Source organism: Microcaecilia unicolor, chromosome 3 (genome assembly GCF_901765095.1).
Source record: "Microcaecilia unicolor chromosome 3, aMicUni1.1, whole genome shotgun sequence".
NCBI classification, from domain to species: Eukaryota; Metazoa; Chordata; class Amphibia; order Gymnophiona; family Siphonopidae; genus Microcaecilia; species Microcaecilia unicolor.
This window is the reverse complement of record NC_044033.1, coordinates 178,230,049-178,252,952: the sequence shown is the minus strand read 5'-3', so window position 1 is coordinate 178,252,952 and position 22,904 is coordinate 178,230,049. Positions and strand designations below refer to the sequence as shown.

General features: G+C 49.9%; 1 protein-coding gene across 3 annotated transcripts in view; it reads left to right on the top strand.

Annotated features, from left to right (window-relative positions):
* The window catches only part of SHMT2 (serine hydroxymethyltransferase 2), a 35,830-nt gene that overhangs the window by 9,181 nt on the left and 3,745 nt on the right, over positions 1–22,904 (top strand). For all 3 annotated transcript variants that reach the window (XM_030196642.1, XM_030196641.1, XM_030196644.1), the window contains exons 6-10: positions 12,403–12,525; positions 16,708–16,847; positions 21,456–21,621; positions 21,877–21,976; positions 22,158–22,313. In XM_030196642.1, the coding sequence (XP_030052502.1) occupies positions 12,403–12,525; positions 16,708–16,847; positions 21,456–21,621; positions 21,877–21,976; positions 22,158–22,313 (685 nt within the window). The remainder of the gene's footprint in view (positions 1–12,402; positions 12,526–16,707; positions 16,848–21,455; positions 21,622–21,876; positions 21,977–22,157; positions 22,314–22,904) is intronic.

Here is a 22,904-nt window from a genome sequence, read left to right as displayed (position 1 = left end):
TGGAGTTCTCTGGAGGAGAGTCGGGTGGCTAGCCTTGTGTAGGGCCTCAGGGATTTGTCCAAGGTGTTCCCCATGTAATGGTCATTCGGGGCCTGTTTACCACAATGTACAGTGCACTTGACTCAGGCCTCCAGGTTGGGAGAACCATGGCCTAATTCTTTTCTCTAGTGCAGGGAAAAGGAGAAGCTCCGTTCCCTACATTGGACTCGGTGTCTGCAGTCACCTTGAATTTTCCCTTCCTGGTTGCTGGCAGCATTGCCTCGCGGAATCTGCTAGATGGGAAGCTGAGTCAGACCTTGTAGCCCATCTTGGAGATGTTTTTCATTAGGAGCTGCAGGCTTCTATTGGTAGCCCTTTGTCTTTCTCGCTGCGGGCTGTCTTGGGTCGAGGTCTGTGGCATGGGCCTGTTTGCAGTGGCAGGTGTAGTCTGTTTCACGGGGCAGTCCCTGGCTGCCTGGTTGGAGGCACATTTTGCCTGTCTAGTAGACGCTGTGTATGACATTCTTTGGGCTTCGGCCTAGGGTATGTCTTTGGCATTCACCACAAGCTGTCAGTTCTGCCTGCGGCCATAGGCGGTGGTTGCCACCTCAAGGTCTGCGTGGTCAGGTTTCCACTTTGGGGCACTTTTCTCTTTGGGTACACCCTCAGCAATTTGGTTCAGGAGTTCCAGCGTTTGCCAGGGGACATTCCTCGTTCTTGGACCGACCTGTGGACTCGGCAAGTGCCCGGTTTCGTTTCAGCACTAAGGGGGTAGGCCTGGTCCTCAGAATTTTGGCCAGAGGGCTCGGTTTTGAGCCTGACATTCTCCCTTCTGGGGGACGGGGAACCAGGAACCAGGAACCAGCAGGGCACTCGGGGTGAGTGGCTGCTGTCTCCCGGCCATCCTTGGGTGGCCTGGCTGGCTGGCCCATCTGGGCTGACATGGAGCCACTTTCAGGCATTTTAGGATGTGTGGACTACCTTCTCCTCAGCTTAGGTGCTGGATTTTTGGGGTGCTGGCATCTGGCTGGCGTTCTCCCCTCTGGTAGCCCTTCTCCTTGCAGTCTCCTTGTCAGAGGGAGGCCTCTGCTCAAAGCAGAAGAACAGTGGAGGTGCTGCTATCCTTTTGGGCCATTGTTCCTGTCCTTCCTGCCAAATGCTGTTTAGGTCAGTACTCCATCCTTTTTGGGGAACAGTGCAACCCATTCTAGATCTCAAGGGATCCACAGGTATCCATTTTCGGATGGCGGCCCTGAGGTCTCTGATCGCCTCCGTTTGGGAGAGAGTTTCTGTCCGCTCTTGATCTCAGGGAGGCATATTTCTCTTTCCCGCTACGGGCTGTCTTGCCAGTTCATTCCTGTTCTGGACCCTGCCAGTTGGTCATGCTTATAGTGGCGGTCTTTCTGCGGAGACACAGGTTTTTGTGTTCTCCTGTACCTGGATGACTCCGGGTCTCTTCTTGCCTAGCCTGAATAGAGACCCCTTTAGCTTGTGTCCTCTCTGGGCCATGCTTCTTGCCTTAGTGTTTGTTGGTCTTTTTCCGTAGTCAGCGGTCTGTTTTTTGGAAGCTTCTGGTCTTAGCAGGGCGTTCTTGCATTTCACGGTTCCCGATGTTTTTCGCCATTCGTTTGGTCCTGTTGGGCTGTTTGGTAAACAGCAGGGGGATCTCAAGTTGCCCAAGGCTTTCTTTGCCCAGTGGGTGAAGGTGGTTGTGTTCTCAGCCTGTATCCTGGGAGGCGCTTGGAGTAGCTTACTGGTTAGTGCAGTGGACTTTGATCCTGGGGAACTGAGTTCGATTCCCACTGCAGCTCCTTGTGACTCTGGGCAAGTCACTTAACCCTCCATTGCCCCTGGTACAAAATAAGTACCTGAATATATGTAAACCGCTTTGAATGTAGTTGCAAAAACCTCAGGCGGTGTATCAAGTCCCATTTCCATTTCCCTTCTCAGGTTGAAGGCTCTCTCTCCTGGACGTGTGGCTACGTCTTGGGCGCAGGCTTTGTTGTCTTCTCTGATGGCTATCTGTAGGTCAGCAGCGTACGCTTCGCTGCATACCTTCAGTAAGTATGGTAGAATGGCTGGTGCCCCTCAGGCAGCAGCTACATTTGGGGCATCGGTTCTGCGTATGGCAGATTCGGCTTCCCACTTGTCCTGGAATAGTGGGACTGAACGTAATGGAAGGAGAAATTAGGTCTTACCTGATAATTTTCTTTCCCTTAGTTCTTCACACTATTCCAGGAGCCCTCCCGTGGTGCGACGCCTTTTTGGTGGCTCTATGTACTGTCTTTGTATCCTGTTTTCCAGGGGCCTTATCTTTGAATGGTTCTTGGGGCTAGATATGTTGATTGCTGACCATGCTCCTGATTGGGTTTGTTTTCTTCCTTGCTTGAGGAAGGATACTGAGGAGCTGAGCTGCTAGCAGGGAGCTTTGTAGTGGTGCTCAGTTCTGTATTCTCTAGCTCCACCTGCTGGTCAATGGACATAACTACCCACTTGTCCTGCAATAGTGTGAAGAACTAATGGAAAGAAAATTATCAGGTAAGACCTAATTTCTCCATGCTTCTGTAGCCCCTTATGCAGACTATTGTCCAGCCTCTGTTGAAACATTCTGTATTGGAAAGTAATTATCAATACATTTCCCATCTCTTTTATGGGGAAAATTATAGAAAAGGTAGTTTTGGAGCAATCTGAGTATTTTGTGGATGCAGCAGGGGTATTTGGATCCATGTCAGTTAGGTTTTAGAGAGGCACGTGGGATAGGGACATTTTTGTTAACAGTCATGGAGGACTTGTAGCATTGCGTTGATTGGGAGGGGGAGGAGGGGAATGTGGTTGTGTCACTGTTAGATTTCTCCATAGCATTATTCTAAACCATCAGCTGCTTTGGGGCAGCTGTCCTCCCTGAGGATCAAAGGAATAGTTTTTGCCTGTCGCTCAAAGAGTGCGGTGATGGACACCTGTCATTAAGAGCAGTGGATTTGTGAGGTCCCCTCACTTAGCTCCCCTTTTACCCCTGGCTTTTCTCCAGTGTTTATATGAGAGATGGGGGCGTTGGTAAGGAAGGCAGGAATCGCTTGCCATCTTTATACAGGTGACATTCAAATCCTTTGCCCTATTATGAGGTGGTCAGGAGGAGCTGCAAGCTCCAGTTGCAAGAAGTCTCAGATTTGTCATGTGTTTTGCAGTTGTAATTGAGGGTAGTAAAATATATGAAGCATTATAGATGACAATTTGGGGGGAGCTGCCTTTCCAGATAGTTGAATGGGATGGGTATTCAGTGGAGGATCTTGGGGATGATAATGGCTTTCTCATTGGACGGACAGGAAGCAGCTCTGAGATCGTACTGGAAATGGAAGACTCTGGCACTATTTGTTACCGGTGGATTTTGCTTTGGTGCTTTCATGGTGTATCTGAACTTTCCTAGAGGAGTAATCACCAGTTAGTGTGGAATATGGCAGCCTAACTGGTAATGGTAATGCTGGCTTCCTGTGTATGTTGCTGTTCACAGCTTTTAAGATCTTGAGGGGAGTGGTGTCAGGCTGTCTTCAGGGCATATGTAAGAATACCAGCCAGGGAAGGTTTTAAGATTAAATCATGGGTTGCTGGTAGTACCGGGGGTGCGCGAGACATTTTTATAGAGAACTTTCAAAAGTGCTTCATTTATATGTGAAGAGTGGAAGTATCACATCTATATATGAATAATTAAACAAGTGAAGGAGAAGCTTCAAAGTACTTTCATTTGCACTTATATCTAACAGTACTTTTTCTATTAGTCATTGGCATAAAAACACCTTTCTCATATATTTTTTGTATTGAAAACGAAAATTGCATGTAGTCAAAAGACTTATCTTTCTGCTTGGATGTATTCTAACATGCCAAGAAAATTGCTCCCGATCTGATGCTGGTCAACATTTCACAGCGCTTCATCAGGGACTGTTGGTGACCTACATTTTTCCAAGCATAATATGCTTGTTTACTCGGTGTTCAGAGAGTCCACAACACATAAGAACATAAGAGTATCTATGCTGGGTCAGACTAATGGTCCATCTAGCCTAGTATCCTGTTTTCCAAACAGTGGTCACGCCAGGTCACAAGTATCTGGCAGTAACCTAAATCGTGGCAACTCTCCATACTACAAATCCCAGGGCAAGCAGTTGCTTCCCACTTCAGTCTCAATAGCAGACTATGGACTTTTCCTCCAGGAGTTTGTCCAAACCTTTTTTTAAACTTCTGGTCGTATTGAGAGTCTTGAGTGGATTAGCAGAAGACATCCATAATTGTGTGGCTCTGTAGAAGCTCTGGAGGAAAATCTGGCTGTTTAGGTTGGCTTTTCAAGGGGTGGTAGGGTGAGGAGTATGGGAGCATGACTGGGAAATGAGATGTGAGGTAGCTTGTTCTGGTGTGCATTTTCACTTGTGTTTGTAAAATTATTTTTTGGGTCTGTTGATAGGCGATATAAAACGCAAGAATCTCTGGTATGGCAATAACATACATTTGTTAATTTAGCACATGTCATAGCTTCAACCTATCTTAAATAATGAGCTGCAAAGCCGTTCATTATTATGTGAAACATTAAAATGGCTTGCATTAAACTTTGCAAACTGGGTTACTTATAGAAATTTTATGCATGAAGAGGCAGTGCTAACAGGCTGATGCTCATGGCAGTGGCGTACCAAGGGCGGGGCGGTGGGGGCGGTCCACCCCGGGTGCATGCTGCTGGAGGGGTGCAGAGAGCAGCCGCGCGCCTGTTGGCTCCGCTGGTTCCCTGCTCCCTCTGCCCCAGAACAGGTTACTTCCTGTTCCGGGGCAGAGGGAGCCAGCGGAGCCGACAGCCGCATGGCTGCTCCCAACACCAGCGTGTGTTGATGCCAGGTATGCAGATGCATCGGGGGAGGGGTGTGTTGATGCTGCGGGGGGGGGGGGGGGGGGTCATGCTGCACCCGGGGGGGGGGGGGGTGCGCAGCGGCGATCCGCCCCAGGTGGCAGCCCACCTAGGAACGCCACTGGCTCATGGTACAAAGTTAGTGTGTGAGTTGATGCTCCTGGGAAGCAAGTTAAAGGGGGGGGGGGGGGGGCAAAGTGATGGAGAAACATTTGCCTCCTTCAGCCCCCAATCAATTTAATAATACTATCTCTACACCCTCTTGATCATCCCATATTCTCTGCTCCCCACCACGCCTCACCTTTGATCCTTGATCCTTAATTAAAGCTGAAGGCTTATAGAAATACAAAGTATTCCCTGCTGCCTGCCCCCTGTTTCCTCCAACCACTATATCCTTTTTATAAATGTGAGTGCACCTTACCTACCCAGTCTCTCTTTAAAACTTGTTGGATAGGCCATGCATTTGATATCAGTTCACCATGGTTTACAAATTAAAAATAATAAAATAAACTTCCCATATCATCATGCTGATCAATCCATAGACTGGTGGGTTGTGTCCATCTACCAGCAGGTGGAGATAGAGAGCAAACTTTTGCCTCCCTATATGTGGTCATGTGCTGCCGGAAACTCCTCAGTATGTTCTCTATCTCAGCAGGTGGTGGTCACACACAGCAGCAGCTCTGGCTAGGCCTCCAAGCCTAATTTTTAGGTTTTGTTGAGTGCCTGGGGTTGAGGGCTCTTTTTGAGCAAGTGCAAACCTGGTGGCGCCAGGTCCCTCCTTTTCTCCCCCCTCCCGCTGGCTCCGTTAAAAAATAAAAATTTTGAACGTCCTTAAAGGCGTTTATTTCGACGTTTATTTAAACGTTTATTGCAGCTACTCACTGGGACACCAGGTCGTTACAGCTCGGAGAGGAAAGCAGGTAATTTTTACCTTTTTATAGCGGGCAGGGGGTTCCCCGATTGATCTCCACGTGGCCTATGGCGTCGGAGGGCGAGGGCGCAAAGAGTCGCTCCCCGGATTGCTTGTGCGCTTCTAGAGGGGATGCGGGGGTCTTAAAGTCTGATTCGCCCTTGTTGGGTGACAGTTTCGTGACCGATGAGTGTCCCGGTCCTTCCTCCGGTGTGGCGGTTTTTCCCGCCATAAACGCCCATCCCCCGCTGCTCGCCTCCGCCATCTTGGCCGGCCACGCGGCTCGGACGGCTTCTTCTTGGGCCGCCCTTGAGGTGGGAGACGTTAATGCCATGAACGCCCTTAATTTGGGCGACGGCACAAAAGCGGCTAAACTTAAGCGCCGTTCTTCCCGCGCGGCTCCTTCGCGGAGTGTCGCGCCGGACGCCATTTTGGATGCGCAGCATGTCTCTCCCCCGCTCTTGCGAGCGCCGGTTGAGAGTGCGTCTAGGGCCGTAGCCCAGGCTGCGGAAGTGCACAGTCTGGGGGGTTTCTCCCCCGAGTTTGTTTTGCTGCTGCATCAGGCCTTCCTTATGCAAAACGCTGCCCCTGCTCCCTCGTCTGGTAAACAGGTTGAGGCCCCCGGAGGTAAACGCCCTCGGGTTGATTCCCAGGCCTTGGAGGACTTTGTCTCCTCCGATGTAGATGAGGGCAGCGTTTCTGAGTTCTCCCAACGGTCCTTTGCGGATTCCTTGGAGGAGACGGATCCCCGCTCGGATGGAGCGGATGACCCCTCTGCAGCGCGGCTCTTTAGCTCAGAGGATTTGCCCAACCTGTTAGTGCAGGCCATGGGCATTTTGAAGATTTCCTCTCCGGAGGACGTCTCTCCCTCAGCCCCTGTTGGTTCTGCCATTATGCTGGGGACGAAGCGCCCGCCTAGAACCTTCCACGTGCATGATGCTATGCACACCTTAATTTCGGCTCAGTGGGATGTCCCGGAAGCGAGCCTTAAAGTGGCTAGGGCTATGTCCCGCCTCTATCCTTTGCCTGAAAGTGAACGTGAGGCCTATCTGTGGCCTACCGTGGATTCTTTAATCACTGCGGTGACTAAGAAAACGGCGTTGCCGGTGGAAGGTGGCACGGCCCTAAAGGACGCCCAAGACAGAAGATTGGAGGCGGCCTTAAGGTCGTCCTTTGAGGCGGCTGCTTTAAGTTTGCAGGCCTCAGTTTGCGGCTCCTATGTGGCCAGGGCGTGCCTGACTATGGTGCAGCGGGCTTCCCCCCGGATCATTCCTTGAGGGCTGATTGGCCGGCCCTGGAATCGGGCTTAGCCTATTTGGCAGACTTGCTGTATGATGTCTTGAGGGCCTCAGCTAAAGGCATGGCTCAGACAATCTCTGCGCGGCGGTGGCTTTGGCTGAAGCATTGGTCTGCTGACCACGCCTCTACATCCCGCCTGGCTAAATTGCCTTTTAAAGGCAAGCTGCTCTTTGGGGTCGAGCTGGACAAAATCGTGACCGTTCTCGGCACGTCTAAGGGCAAGAAGTTACCAGAGGTCAGGGCTCGGGCTAGTACTCGCCCCGGTACCTCCAGAGGACGGTTTCAGGAAGCCCATCGGTACCGCCCGGGCAGGTCGGGCTCTTCTGCCTCCTCTTCCTTCAAGAGGAACTTCTCCCCCAAGCAGCATTCCTTTCGCAGAGACCGCCGTCCCGGAGGTGCTCCCTCTGGTCCTCCCCCAGGGTCTCGTACCCAATGACGGGGCCTTGGTCCACCCCCCAGGGCAGATTGGAGGACGGCTGTCCTCGTTTCTGGGCGAGTGGACCACAATAACTTCAGACGCTTGGGTGCTGGAAGTCATCAGAGACTGCTACAAGCTAGAGTTCTGCCGACCCTTAAGAGACGGGTTTGTACTCTCTCCCTGCAAGTCTCCGGTCAAAGCTGTGGCAGTGCAGCAGACCTTGGACAATCTGATCCGCCTGGGTGCGGTCGTTCCGGTGCCAGAAAATCAGCTTGGCAAGGGACGTTACTCCATTTACTTTGTGGTACCAAAGAAAGGAGGTTCTGTACGGCCTATCCTCGACCTCAAAGGGGTCAATCGGGCCTTGAAAGTTCGGCACTTTCGCATGGAGACTCTCCGCTCTGTTATAGCGGCAGTGAAGGCAGGGGAGTACCTGGCATCCTTGGACATCAAGGAAGCGTACTTGCATATTCCCATCTGGCCTCCTCATCAACGCTTTCTGCGTTTTGCAGTACTGGGCTGACACTTCCAGTTCAGAGCCCTCCCGTTCGGGTTGGCTACTGCTCCGCGGACCTTCTCCAAAGTAATGGTGGTCATCGCGGCCTTCCTGAGGAAGGAAGGAGTACAAGTCCATCCTTATCTGGACGACTGGTTGATCCGAGCCCCCTCTTATGCAGAGTGCGGCAAAGCTGTGAACCGGGGTGGTTGCTCTTTTGAGCTCCCTGGGGTGGATCAACAACTGGGAGAAAAGCCAGCTGCGCCCAACTCAGTCCCTGGAGTATCTGGGAGTTCGATTCGACACCCAAGTGGGCAGAGTGTTCCTGCCAGACAATCGGATTGTCAAGCTTCAGGCTCAGGTGGACCAGTTCCTAGTAGCCTCTCCTCTTCGGGCTTGGGACTATGTGCAGCTGTTGGGCTCTATGACGGCCACGATGGAAGTAGTGCCCTGGGCCAGGGCTCATATGAGACCACTACAACACTCTCTGCTGCAGCGCTGGACTCCGATGTCGGAGGATTATGCTGTGCGCCTTCCCTTGGACCCAGCAGTGCGCAAGGCGCTGAGCTGGTGGACGCAGACAGACAAGTTGTCTGCAGGAATGCCTCTGGTGACCCCGGAGTGGATTGTCGTCACGACGGACGCCTCTTTGTCGGGCTGGGGAGCCCACTGCTTGGGAAGGACAGCGCAGGGGCTCTGGTCTCCTGCAGAGGCAAAGTGGTCTATCAACCTCCTGGAACTCAGAGCCATTCGGTTGGCGCTTTTGGAGTTCATCCCGGTACTGGCGTTGAAGCCAGTACGGGTCCTGTCAGACAATGCCACGGCTGTGGCCTATGTCAACCGCCAGGGAGGTACCAAGAGCGCCCCTCTAGCCAAGGAGGCCATGAATCTATGCCAGTGGGCGGAAGCGAACCTGGAACAGCTGTCAGCGGCCCACATTGCCGGAGTCATGAATGTCAAGGCGGACTTTCTCAGTCGCCATACCTTGGAGCCCGGAGAGTGGCAGCTATCTGCTCAGGCGTTCTTGGGCATCACGAAGCGCTGGGGCCAGCCGAGCCTAGATCTGATGGCGTCATCGGCCAATTGCCAAGTGCCGCGCTTTTTCAGCAGAGGACGGGACCCTCGATCCCTGGGAGTAGATGCTCTTCTCCAACAGTGGCCGACACAAGAGCTCCTCTATGTGTTCCTGCCCTGACCCATGTTGGGCAGGGTGCTAGACCGGGTGGCAAAGCATCCGGGCCGGGTAATCCTGGTGGGTCCGGATTGGCCCAGACGTCCCTGGTATGCGGACTTGATCAGGCTCTCAGTCGACGACCCTCTGCGGCTGCCAGTGGAGCAGGGTCTGTTACATCAGGGTCCCGTGGTGATGGAGGATCCCTCCCCCTTTGGTCTTACGGCCTGGCTATTGAGCGGCAGTGTCTGAGGAAGAAGGGCTTCTCAGACAAGGTCATCGCCACTATGCTGAGAGCGAGGAAGCGCTCTACTTCTACTGCTTACGCCAGGGTTTGGCGTACCTTTGCAGCGTGGTGTGAAGCAGGCTCATGTTCTCCATTCACTGCTCCAATTTCTTCAGTGTTGGCATTCCTGCAAGAAGGTCTGGAGAAAGGCCTGTCGCTCAGTTCCCTTAAAGTCCAGGTAGCGGCCCTGGCTTGCTTTAGGGGCCACCTGAAGGGTGCTTCCCTGGCTTCGCAGCCAGATGTGGTGCGTTTTCTCAAGGGAGTTAATCACCTGCGCCCTCCTCTGCACTCGGTGGTGCCTGCGTGGAATCTCAATCTGGTGCTAAGAGCATTACAGAAGCCGCCTTTTGAACCCTTGTCGAGGGCATCTCTGAAAGACCTGACGTTGAAAGCAGTCTTTTTGGTGGCTATCACTTCAGCCAGAAGAGTTTCCGAGCTCCAGGCACTCTCATGTCGAGAGCCTTTTCTGCAGTTCACTGAGGCAGGAGTGACTATTCGCACAGTGCCTTCCTTCCTGCCCAAGATTGTTTCTCGCTTCCATGTGAATCAGCAGCTCTGTCTCCCTTCCTTTCGTAGGGAGGACTACCCAGAGGAATACTCTGCTCTTAAATATCTGGATGTGAGACGAGTCATCATCAGATATTTGGAAGTGACCAATGATTTCCGGAAGTCGGATCATCTGTTTGTCCTGTTTGCAGGTCCTCGTAAGGGTCTGCAGGCTGCTAAGCCTACAGTGGCAAGATGGGTCAAGGAAGCCATTGCAGCGGCTTATGTGGCCGCGGGGAAGGTGCCGCCTATCCAGCTGAAGGCTCACTCCACTAGAGCTCAGGCGGCCTCGATGGCAGAGGCCGGCTCCGTCTCCTTGGAAGAGATATGCAAGGCGGCAACTTGGGCATCGGCCCATACATTCTCCAAGCATTACCGCTTGACTGTGGCGGCACGGGCGGAGGCCCGGTTTGGAGCTTCAGTGTTGAGGTCAGGGATTTCAATGTCCCGCCCTGGGTGAGTACTGCTTCGGTACATCCCACCAGTCTATGGATTGATCAGCATGATGATATGGAAGGTAAAATTATGTATCATACCTGATAATTTTCTTTCCATTAATCATAGCTGATCAATCCATAGTCCCTCCCAGATATCTGTATTGTTTATATTCTGGTTGCATTTCAGGTTCAAGTTTAGTCTTCAGTTCCTGTTCAGGAGGACTTCGTGTTCAAGTTTTTCAATGGATTCTTCAAGAGTTGAGACGAATTTGTGTTACAGTGAGCTGCTGCATTCCTCTCCCCTCCGTTTTACGGGGCTGGATTGAGACTTAAATTCTGCCGGCACTCCCTCCCGCTTCATGCGGCTGTAGGGCAGCTTTGTACCCTTCCCGCTTCGGCGGTGTTAGGGTCAGTCAGCTCCTCCCGCGGTTGCGGTTGCAGGATAAGCCAGATCCCCCCGCATCGGCGGGTGTGGTGTCCCTCCCCCGCTCCGCGGGGATGAGCTGGACGGATTCCCCTCCCCCACTTGTGTGGGGATGAGCTGGGTTACTTCCCCTCCCCCGTTTCGGCGGTGGTGAGCTGGGCAGAGTGTCCCTTTGTGGGTGTAATTCTCTGTGCTGAGTCCTGCGGATGGAGCTTTGATATCGACATACTGAGGAGTTTCCGGCAGCACATGACCACATATAGGGAGGCAAAAGTTTGCTCTCTATCTCCACCTGCTGGTAGATGGACACAACCCACCAGTCTATGGATTGATCAGCTATGATTAATGGAAAGAAAATTATCAGGTATGATACATAATTTTACCTTATTGTCCGAAATAGATTTAAAAAGTAATAACAATATCTGTTATCAAATAAGAAAGTTTTCAGCTTCTTTCAAAATGTCAGATATGAAGTTTCTAGCCTAACAGAAGAAGGTAAAGAATTCCATAAAGAAATTATAGCGAAAGAAAACAAAGTGTTAAAAAGTCTTAAATAGTCTTAAATAAACCACACACCTCTAGGGCTAGGAAGGCAAAAGACCAAGAATGTTTGTAATTGAGATGAATGAATAACCAACAACTCTGAAGTGAGCCTGTAAATGACCTGAAATAACAAACAAGCTGATTTAAATATAACCCTCTCATCTCCACAGTACCCCTTAGTCTCCCAGTGCCTTCCAGATTTCTGCGTAGATGCTGAGGGGCAGGAGCAATTGCTTCTTGCAGCAGCCATTAGGGCAATGACAATAGACCATTCCTGCCCTTCACTCCCCCCCCCCACACTTTTCTATAAGGAGGGTGGGGTGAAGAGTGAGGGGCTGCTGAGGGACTAGAAACTTTTTGAAAAGGGATTGAGTGGGTGGGATACGTCATACGGATAAGAAATTGGGAACGCTATGATTTAATAAGGGATTGGAAGTGGGGTGTCATTTTATTAAGGAAGAAGGATCATGCATGGGGGGGGGGGAGGGCCTTCTCTGTTATATGCAGGATCATAGGGGTGGAGTCTGTATGGAGTGAACTGCTTGGTTTTTAAAAGGATCTGGGATGCGGGGGATCAGGCTGGAGGTGTGCTGGTTTGTTTTAATGGATCAGGGTGGGTGTTGTGGAAGTCCTTTGTTTTTATTTTCTGGCCTGGCCTTTTTAAACGATAGCAGACCTGACTTGGCTGTATTGCTGTGACTGGGAACACCCAGTATTTTAGTTGCAGTCATGTAAAACTCAAGTTAATGTGGTAGTGAATTGTACAGATTTCCCTGCGGTGAAATAGATTTAAGTTTATCAACTGTACCTGAATATGGGAGGACCAGTTCGAAAAAGAGAAGTAATTTGTGGAAAACAAATTAAAATACAAAGGTGGAGCTGACAGTTTCTAGGATTTAGGGTAGTAGTGGGGAGCGGAGGGAAGGACCTGAAACATTGTGCTCTAATGTGCTGTTTGGGGAGGGGGAGCAAATTTACAGTTTCATGTTAGTTGCCTCTTCCCTTCTCCAGCCTGCGACCGGGTTGATTGATTATGACCAACTGGAAGTGACGGCCCGCCTCTTTCGACCGCAGCTCATCATTGCTGGCACCAGTGCCTACGCCCGCCTGATTGACTATAAAAGGATGAAGCAGGTGAGTGGCCCCTTGTGCTCCCTCCGCCAACCCCAGTGTATAGTTGGTGTTGGATAGTCAGTTTAAAGTCTCATGTGACAGCAGGTAGTCAATTCAGTGCAAAATCTCAGATAAATAGTAAGCAGCGGTTACGTGACATGACATCAAAGAACTGTCGACTATGCCATTCTCATTTGTGGTACAAAAAATTATTTGGCAGGGTCAGGGTGCCTGCTTCCCCCCTTTTATTTTATTTTTTCTCATGTTAGTTACTGTGTAGAAACTCAGAAAGGTATTGTGCTGATTGAGGAAACGCAACACTAAGAATAATTAGGACAACCACTGGTTAAAAGCAGTTATTTAGAAAAACAAAAAACTTCCAAATCGTGGAAAGATTCTGTGCCTGCTTGCTCCGGGAGAGAGTGAGACACATGTACTCAGTGTGATAGACAGACACTTTCAACAGACGCCCAAGCTCTGGTGGTGTTGAACACGTGCACCCTTGCTGGCAGTCGGTGCACTGCCATGCTGTGTTTACTCAGCACTGTTTACCCTGAGTGTTCAAAATTTCACACTGAATTCATTAGCCACAGCCATACAAGACTTTCTGCTTTAACGAAGTACGCTAGTGTTTGCCAGGATTCTGGGAACCGGAATAGGAAAGGGCGCTTCAGGGCAGGATTTAGATGCACAGAAAGCTATGTGTGTTGGTCTCAGTGGGTAGGGGGGGGGGGGCACTGTAGGGCTGGATTGAGGTGCACAGGCTGGGCTGTGTGTGGGTCTCAGTACTGGAATAGTGGGTGGGGGAGATGGGGGGGGGGCACATGCAAGGCTATGTGTGGGTCTCAGTACTGGAATAGTGGGGGTTGCTGCAGAGCAGGATTAAGGTGCATTGAAAATGTTCAGTGGAGGGGTCTCAGTTGTGTATTAGGAAGAGATTTGGTGGTATTTGAATGCATGCATAATAGTCATATCTGCCTTTCAGAAGAGGAACTTGGCCTTCTTTTTCTGTAAGCTTTTATGGGGTAGTCTTCCACTCCCAGTGAAAAGGTTAAAGGTATGAGAAGTAGGAGGAGCTGAGGATCAAATAGATTGACCCTATTTTGAGGGCAGGGGAGCCGAGGCTCTCACTGTTTCTGGGGCCGATGCAGAAAGCCTCACCGTAGAGCTGGCTGAGCGCATGAAGTCTATCACAAAAAAAATACCATGGCGTGCTGTAAACGGTGAGCATGCAAATTGCTGTTGCATTAAAAACACAGCAGTAATCCACAGCTCATTGCAAAATGTCATCCTTCCTGTCTGTACATGAGTGAAGGCTCACGCGCTGACAGGTAGGGTGACATTAAAAACAAGCTAAAGACAAAAGCATTCTGCATTGGGGTCTCCTCCATCCCCAACTTAAAACATAATTTCTTGGTGTCTAGTGGCTCCTCCCCACCTTTCCCATCCTGACCGTAAAAAATCTTTCCCTGATGTCTCGACCCCTCCCCCCTTTCCCAGGCTCCTCAAGGCGTACGTTAAGAGACGGGAGCGATTCACACTTGTTTCTGCTTCTTGCGCTGCCGTCTTGAAAAATGGCAGAGACTACCAAGTAAGGGAAAAATTTCTTTATGTGGTTGACTTACCCCACCTGTGCATCTATCCCAGGATGCATTGTATGGGGCTGGGCACCACTGTTTTTCAAGATAGTGGTGCAGGAGTGAGAGGGCATTGCTTCTGTCTCCTTTAAGGTACACAGTGGAGGGGTCTGGGGGGTGTACTAGACAGTGGCGTAGCCAGAAGGCAATTTTTGGGTGGGCCAACAGTTGAATGGGTGGGCACTAGAGAAAAACCTGCCACCTGATGCACCCATGCCTCGTCCCAGCTCCACCCTACTCTACATTTCAATGAGGGTAGCAGTGCAGGCTTCAGTGGCTGCAGGCCATGTTGAGGGTTAGGAGAAGTACAAGATGCTGCACTCTTCATCCTCCATTGAGCCACTGTCCCCCAGCACACATGTTTTCCCTAAATATTCTGCATCCATAGAACCCCCTGGCCCTTCCCCAACAGTGGATGCAGAGCTAGGACAGTTCCCCATAAAACTCACTGTACAAAAATTCTAGTGTTATCTCAATAACAGGCATACAAAAATCTATCAAACAAAAAGTCACTCAGAACCTAGAGCAAATCTACCATGCCAACCCTTAACATCCAAAACAAGGATCCTACCTACGATACTTTAGGACCCTAAATATTACAATGGGGCCCTAAAATATCAATATATCAAGAAACCTGAACAAACCAAATCACTACAGAATACTATGTAGAACAGAATACCTGTGTGACACACACAGAACATAAATGCCAAATACAGAATACGTGACCATAAACATAAATTAAATTGAAACCCCAAGAAGCCAGACCTATTATGTAATACAACACAAGAGAAATAGAATGAGATGCATTTCTTCCTACACTGTGCAAAGTATAAAGATAGCACATGTCAGGGATGGTGTTAGGGGGTAAAACTACGGCAACTGCCTTTGTCCTACTGGCCAGAGAGAGCCCCAAGCCTGCCAGAAGCTGAAGAAGATGCAGCCTGGTAGTAAGCTTTGGGGTCCCCTGCCAAATTTCTGCACTAGGCCCAAATCATATCTTAACACCAGCTCTGGCAGGATGCCCATTTTAAATCTGACACGTTTTAATCACAAAATAGAAAAATAAAATTATTTTTCTACCTTTTGTTGTCTGATCATTTTATTTTTTCAAATGTTGGTCCTAGGCTCTGGTTTCTGCTTCTTTCTTTCTTCTCTTAACTTGCTGACCAAGGTCTCCTGTCCATTTGACATTTCTTCTCTCTCCATGTCCACTATCTATCTTCCATTTTTTGGTCTGTCTTCCTCTTATGTTCGACATCTCCCCTTTTCTGTGTCCCTGTATTTCCCTGTCCAGCTTCTCCCCTCTCTTCCTCCTCCATGCCAATGTGTCTCTCTCCTCTCCAACACCACCCCATGCAGCTTCTCTCCCTCTCACCCCCCCCCCCCCCCCCCCCCACCAGCATCTGGCTTGCCTGCCTTCCCGTCCCCCCTCGTTCCTGCTGTGGGTTTAGTATTTGAGCCCCACTTCATTCATCCCCTTGGTCTGGCATTTCTTTCCTTTCCCTTCTCTTCCCCCTTCTCTGCAGTCTCCCCCCTCCCACACAAATCCAGCACACCTCTCCCTTCCTGCAGCCCCCTCCTCCCACAGATCCAACATACTTCTCCCATCCCTGTAGCCGCAGCTCCCCCTCCTCCCACAACACGTTCAGTACACTTCTCCCTTCCCTGAGTCTAGCCACCAACCCACAATTGAGCATCCCTCGCTGGCTTTCCTCCTGCATGTCTGGGATCGCTGCAGCTTCGGCTTCCTTTTTCTTCTCCCGCTGCAGCGCTTGCAGCTTACATTTTCGGGACACACGGCAGTGATTCACAGAGGCACTCCGGATCCTTCTCTCTGCCGCATCTGGTCCTCCCTAAACAGGAAGTTGCATCAGAGAGGGCCAGACGCAGCAGAGGGGAAGGATCTGGAGTGCCTCTCTGAATCGTTGCTGGGCATCCTGAAAATGTAAGCTGCAAGCACTGCAGCGGTGGTGGGAGAATTTATTCTGGACTGGATTCTGGGTGGGCCTTGGGCAAAAGTGGGTGGGCCTGGGCCCACCCGTGGCTACGCCCCTGGAGTAGACATGAGGGACAGTTGTTTTTGGTTTTTTTTAAAATATCGTTGGGGGGGGGGGGGGGGCTGGTGCAGAAAGCTATTGTGGCAGCGAGTTAGGTCAGACTGTCCTGGACCTGGCAGAAACCTTTTCACAATGTGTGGGTGTTCGATACCCCTGGGCTTTTTTTTTTGCTGTGCATATCAATGGAATGCTTAATAGCTCAGCATCCATTTCAGTGTCGTGTTGTGTCTTCTGCACAAGTTCATACCTAACTCCAACCCCTCTCTGCATTACACGACCAATAACATCTCGTGGTAACAGCGAGGTTATGCTCGCAGTACCTATTCATTATTAATAACTGCTCTTCTATTTTGCTGTTTTCTCAATTGCTGGGTTTGATTTCTGGAATGTTTGTTTGGCCTGGAAGGCCATATTGCAGATACATGGTTGTATTTCATGTTAACTTCTTTATTTATTTGAACGTAAAAAATAAAAGAATTGCCTTGCTGAGTGTCTTTCCTCCTGTGCAGGTGTGTGAGGAAGTAAAGGCGGTTCTTCTTGCAGATATGGCCCACATCAGTGGACTGGTTGCTGCTAAGGTCATCCCCTCTCCTTTTGAATATGCTGACGTTGTAACCAGCACCACACATAAGACCTTGAGGGGAGCAAGGTAAGAAACCCCCAGACCTTAAATCCATATCAATTTCCTAACAGACGTTTACTGTACTCATCGCTAATCTGTTCCCGCATGGGTGGGAGGGTGGCAGCATCACTGGCACCATTTCTCCTGTTGGTATTGGTTACATTCTGAAGGGGAGGAACAGATCTTTTGTAAAGCTAACTCTTGTTCCAAACACTGACTGAGTTTTTAAAATATTCTCCCTGTGGAAGCTTGACTTATTGAAGGTAAACCATGCCATTTCCCAGTTATCTGTCTTCTTCCCTCCTGCACTTTCCCTTCCCTCTCCTTCTGTGCTGTTATTTGGTTTCCTCCCCCACCCCCCCCCCCCCCGCATCTGTTTTACGCCTCTTCTCTGCCAGTTTCTCACCACAGTGGAGCGTGAACGGGGATCCAGTGGAGTGCAAATGTATGCCGAGAAATACGTTTCTTAAAGGTTTACACACCATCTTGGTGAACTGAGCTTATATTGCTATTATTTATAATCACAGAAGTAAAGGTTAAAAATAATAATGAAAAAAACCCCAACATATTCAAGACTATAAGATGATAGTCTTTTATTGGACTAACTTAATATATATTTTCAACTAGCTCTTGGGGAGTTAAAACTTCTTTCCTCAGGACAAAGACGGAGGGATCCACAGATGACAATATATAAGTGAAGCATAAAAAAGATGCCAAAATTGTCTGAAGGGGAAAGGTGGAGGGGGAGGACAGGGAGAGATAGGTTGATCAGAAGGTGATAGGTGGTCAGGGCCAGCCCTGTCACTACGCAGACTAGGCTTCCCCATGGAGCGGCAGAATTTGGGGGGGGTGGTGCAGCTCCAGGCATGAGAGCCTTCACTTGCTGGACTTGTGCTGCCTCCTCACCTCCTCCCAAACAAGCCTCAAGCTTTATTGTGAGCACTGTGCAGACCTTGTAAGCCCAGGCCTTTGCTTCTATGTCTTTACCCCCACAGCTCCCCTCAAGGCAGACCTCTGTTTGGAGGGGTGGAAAAAAGGACTTCTTCATTGTGGGCCTGTTCTTACAGGGCCTACGCAGCTCTCAGGCTTCTTTAAGCTTGGTACTAGCACAGGAGGAGGTAGGGGGCATTAGTAGTGGGAAGGAAGGTGGGGTGGAGATGCTGGCCACTTGGGGGCCAGGGTTGAGAAATGAAGGGTGAATGCTGAACTGTGGGGATAGTAGGGCCTGACCCCCCCCCCCCCCCCCCCCCACCCAAGAGACATTTGAATGAGGGGCAGCCTACAAGTGAAGGTTCTCCTGGGGCATCTAGTCCCCTTGGGCCAACCCTGCAGGTGATAGACGTTTATGGCTAATGATCCATTAGGAAGCGAAGATCTGTGTATTCGTGTTGGCTTCAAAGTATGTGATCATTTTAATGTCTGAAGTCTAGTGAGATGCATTCCCAGTGCAGGAAATAAAGGAGAATCACTGAAAGAGCCTCTGCTCCTGTAATACTGACCTTCTGTCCCCCCCCCCCCCCCTCCCCCCCCCCCCCCCCACAGACACATACACACCAAAAATTAGTATGACAGAAAAAAGAGAAGGGTACAAGCTCCTGCAGTATACATCACTGTATACTTAGCTGCCATATGTCCGTGCTAGCATAAGGGGATCCTGTAATGTAGTAAGTTATGCAGGGCAGAAAATGTGAAGGATGACACTACTTCAATGAGAGAGGCCAGAGAGGTTAGACAAAAAACAATTAAACGGGCATAAGATCGGATGCCACCAAGCAGATCAAGGTAACAGCTCCACGGGGGCACACTTTCCAGTATACGGGCTCTGCATTAGTGCCCTTATGATCAGGAGACTTGGAGGAAACTTTATAACAATCCAGGAATGTCAAGACTTTGAAGTAAAAATTTTCCAAGTATTTTGAAACTAATAATCAAGGGTTAAACAAAGAGCTGAGCTCTCTTTTTAACACATCATAAGTAATAAAATGTCTACCACCTGTCATCTTCTGATCAGGGCTGTGGAGTCTGTTTACCAAACCTTCAACTCTGCCCCCCCCCCCCCCCCCCCCCCATTCCTGTTGTTTATCTACTGTCTGGCCAGATTCAGATGTCCTGACCGCAGGGTTGTGGAAGGTAACTTGATGCATGGCTTACAAACAGAGACTATGGCTGCACTGAGCAGACCAGATACTTAAGAACAGCCATACTGGGTCAGACCAATGGTCCATCTAGCCCAGTTTCCTGCTTCCAACAGTGGCCAGTCCAGGTTACAAGTACCTGGCAGAAACCCACTTAGTAGCAGGATCATTCCTCATGTAGTTGCAAATGAAGACTTATGGGGCCATATTTCCAGCCCCGTTTTCAGCTGAGCTGGAGGCTGGATGCCATAGGAAAAAACTGACAGGTGCAAAAAATAAAAATGTGTTAAGTTAATCCAAAAAAACATCTACTATAATAAAACTCACCCTCAACGTTCTGAAGACAACGTTCTGAAGTCACTCAGTCACTCACTGAAGGGTTCATGGATTCATGGTGGTGAAGCCACAACACTGACCATGTCTCTCTGCCCCGCCCTCGCATGAAGGACCAATCAGAAAAAACACCCTCAACATTCTGAAACACAAAGGACCATCACAACACCGTTCCCAGGCAACACTAGGCAACGTAAGACGGACCAATCAGAGGAAACTACGTGACAATAAGGGAGGAGCATTCCCCAGCAGAATGGCTCATTATCTGTGCAGCACGGAGAGCACAGAAACACCGCTGGAACGAGAGAATATTCCTGCTGTGGGTATGTGCAAAAATGGGGAGGGGGGGGGGGGAATTTTTAAATGCCTAATGCCAGTACTGAAGAGTGCCAGAGGGCCTATAGCACAGACTATATTTGGGATCGCTTGACATGGAGTCAGAGGAGCCGGAAAACAACGTGCCCGTCACCATCTGGGACGTGGGCGAACAGGACAAGCTGCGGCCCAGCTGGAAGGATTACCCGCGACCCAGCCAGCAGCAAACAGCGACCAAGGAAGGGGGAGGAGTAGGGAAACACGCGGAGCTTGTTTCCCTACTCCTTCCCTGCCAGGAATCGCTGGAGACTGGCTGCCAAACTAACGAAACAACCGCACACCGACGCACCACCTCCATCATTCGAAAGGCATCCACTCTTTCTTCAACAGAAATGCAAACTAATAATACAAAACAAACAAAGAATACATGGTTTCTCAGGCGGCTGCAGGTAACTCCCCACCCCCTTCCTCTTCCCCTTTTGCCGAAGCGGCCAAGGACGTGCCCAACCATCCCCAGCCTCAGGCAAGCTGTCTCCCACCTCGGGGATTCCCCGAGCACCCGGAAAAAGACAGCGCTGATTCCTGCAGCGCATAAATGTTCCAGCATTCCCCTGCAGCCGGCCTGAAATGGACCAAACATATCGGATCACCCCCCGACGGCCCGAGACCGTGCTCTTCTCCCTTCCGCCAACTTAAAACAACCATCCCCGTCCTCAGGCAAGCCGTCACCCACCTCCAGGATGCCCAGAACCCCAGGCCAATGGAAAAAGATGGCGCTGCTTCCAACAGCACATTTCTCTTCCAGCATTCCCCTACAGCAGCCCTGAAACGGCCAAAAAATACCGACAGACAAAGAACGTGCTCCTCTACCTTCCGCCCATCTAAAACAACACTGCTGCCTCAGCACAACACAAAAAAAAAACACTCAACAAAGGCTGACCCCCCTACAACCACATTTACATTTCACCAACAGAAAGACCCCCCTCCACAAACCTCCTTGACAGACAAAACCAAACACACCCTCAAAGCCACACACCAATCCAACCCACTTTGCCAGCACAGCACAGCACATCCCCCAACCCCCAAGCAAAAAACAAAATAAAACAAAAAAAGACACACATCAGCAACCTGCACACACACCGCACCCTCACACACACACACACAATAACTCCGTGACACATACACACACAAAAAACCCCCCAAATGCTAGCGCCCGTTTCATTGGTTTCGGAAACGGGCCTTTTCCATGATTGTCCATGATTTTTGTTGATCTTTATTACTCTTCTGAGGTAAAATGAAGTTTACTTTATGTCCCCCCCTCCCCCCCCAGTTCAGACAGTTCACTTATTGAGGAAACATACATTTTTTAAAGGTCTGTTAACTGCAGAATTGAACTGGATTTGAGACAGTGCTCATGTATCCTACCTATTTTGGTCCTGACAAAGTACAGCCTGAAATTATGTGATGAAGTGTGAAAGGAAAATGGTTTTTAGCCACAAAACTTAGCAGATATTGGAAGAGCGAGTGCACATAGGCAAGGCAGAACTCTCATTTTAGACATGACGTTTGTCATTGCAGGGTCCCTTGGCTGTGAAGTATAAAACAGAACTTTTGGGGCCATGAAATGAGCAGGCCTGTGTGTGTTAAGCTAGCTAGCTTAGGTGTTTAGCTGAAACAGTGCACCAGCCAGTAATTAGTGGAAGATGCTGCTGAAGTTTAAGCTGTATTATCATAGCGCCTGATGGTGGCGTCATTTCCTGATCATAGGGTACTGGCAACAGCTGAGTCAAGAGTTTTGTTTTGTTTTTATTAATGGGACATGGCTCTTCTCTTTTTGTTGTCTGCTTTCTAGAGCTGGGCTGATATTTTATCGTAAAGGCACCAAGTCGGTGGACAAAAAGACTGGAAAGGAGATTCCATATAACTTTGAAGACAGAATCAATTTTGCCGTCTTCCCATCAATCCAGGGTGGACCCCACAACCATGCCATCGCTGCTGTGGCTGTAGCTCTAAAGCAGGTGAGAGCCCAGGAAGTGGTAAAATAAGGTGTTATGTATACAGTGCCCTCAGCCTGATTCTACTGTCCTTTGCTTCTTTCTTCTCTCCCCCCCCTCGCAGCACCAGGGAGGTGAAGGGGTATAAGTGACTTTGCAAAAATTTATTGCATAAGTCTGGATGCAGATGTGAGAATCTATCTTGAATCCCTAGTTTCAAGGACATCCTTCCGTCTTAGGGGTGTTGGTGCTGACGGCACGTCTTTGCTTTGTTTTCAGGTTAATTCTCCAAGCTTCAAGGAGTACGCCCAGCAGGTGCTGCGGAATGCAAAATGCATGGCGGGAGCGCTGCTGAAGAAGGGGTACACCCTAGTCTCAGGTACAGGCGCGTGCAGGGCTGTGGGCATGGCACAATGTGAGGTGGGTGTGGAGGGGAGATAAGCCAGCAGGGGTGCTTTAAATTAGCAGTGGTGTATCCAGGGGTGAGTACATTGTGTTCCCTAACAATGTGAGACTAGGATAGACTTTTACACTCACACTCTCTCTCTCTTGGGAAACAGGAGGGACCGATAACCACCTGGTCCTGGTGGACCTGAGGCCAAAGGGAATTGATGGAGCTCGGGCCGATCGAGTCCTGGAATTGGTTTCCATTACAGCCAATAAGAACACCTGCCCTGGAGACAAGAGTGCCCTCGTTCCTGGAGGGCTGAGACTAGGTATCGTATCATCATGGCATGCATACATTTAGTAAAGCACAGGTGGGAAGTAGCAGCAGTCTTGGTGGTGGGATCTAATGACATCCTTAAGTGCCAAATACCAATCCTCCCCCCTTCCTCCTGGTTTGGATTTTGCAGTTGGCCTGATGAAACAAGTGAGAGTCTACAGGTATTCTCTGAGGTCCTGGGTCTGCCTGCACTGTGCCCCTTGTCCCAGCTCAGATAAACCTTGGGCTAGGTACAGCACCCTCTTTCTTTTGAAGCCTGGCTGTGCACTGTGCTTTCTTTGTTTCTGTACTCTCCTGCTCAAGCTATGAGCCTTAATTTAGAAAGGAGCACAGGCAAGAGGGATTTTTTTTTTTCCCTTCTTGAGCCAGCTGGGCTTGTGACGCCAGCAGCAATTTGGCTGCCTGGGAAGTGCTAAAACCAGGCAGCAGGAAGGAGAGTTCTAACACTTGCAGGATCCACAGACCTGTGAAATTTTAATAGGATTGAAGTAAATAGGGGCAGGATAAGAGGCCCCGTAGAGAAGAGTACTCCAGAAAACTGAGGAAAAGTAGTTTTTCTGTGGCGTTCTTTGATCTTGGTTAT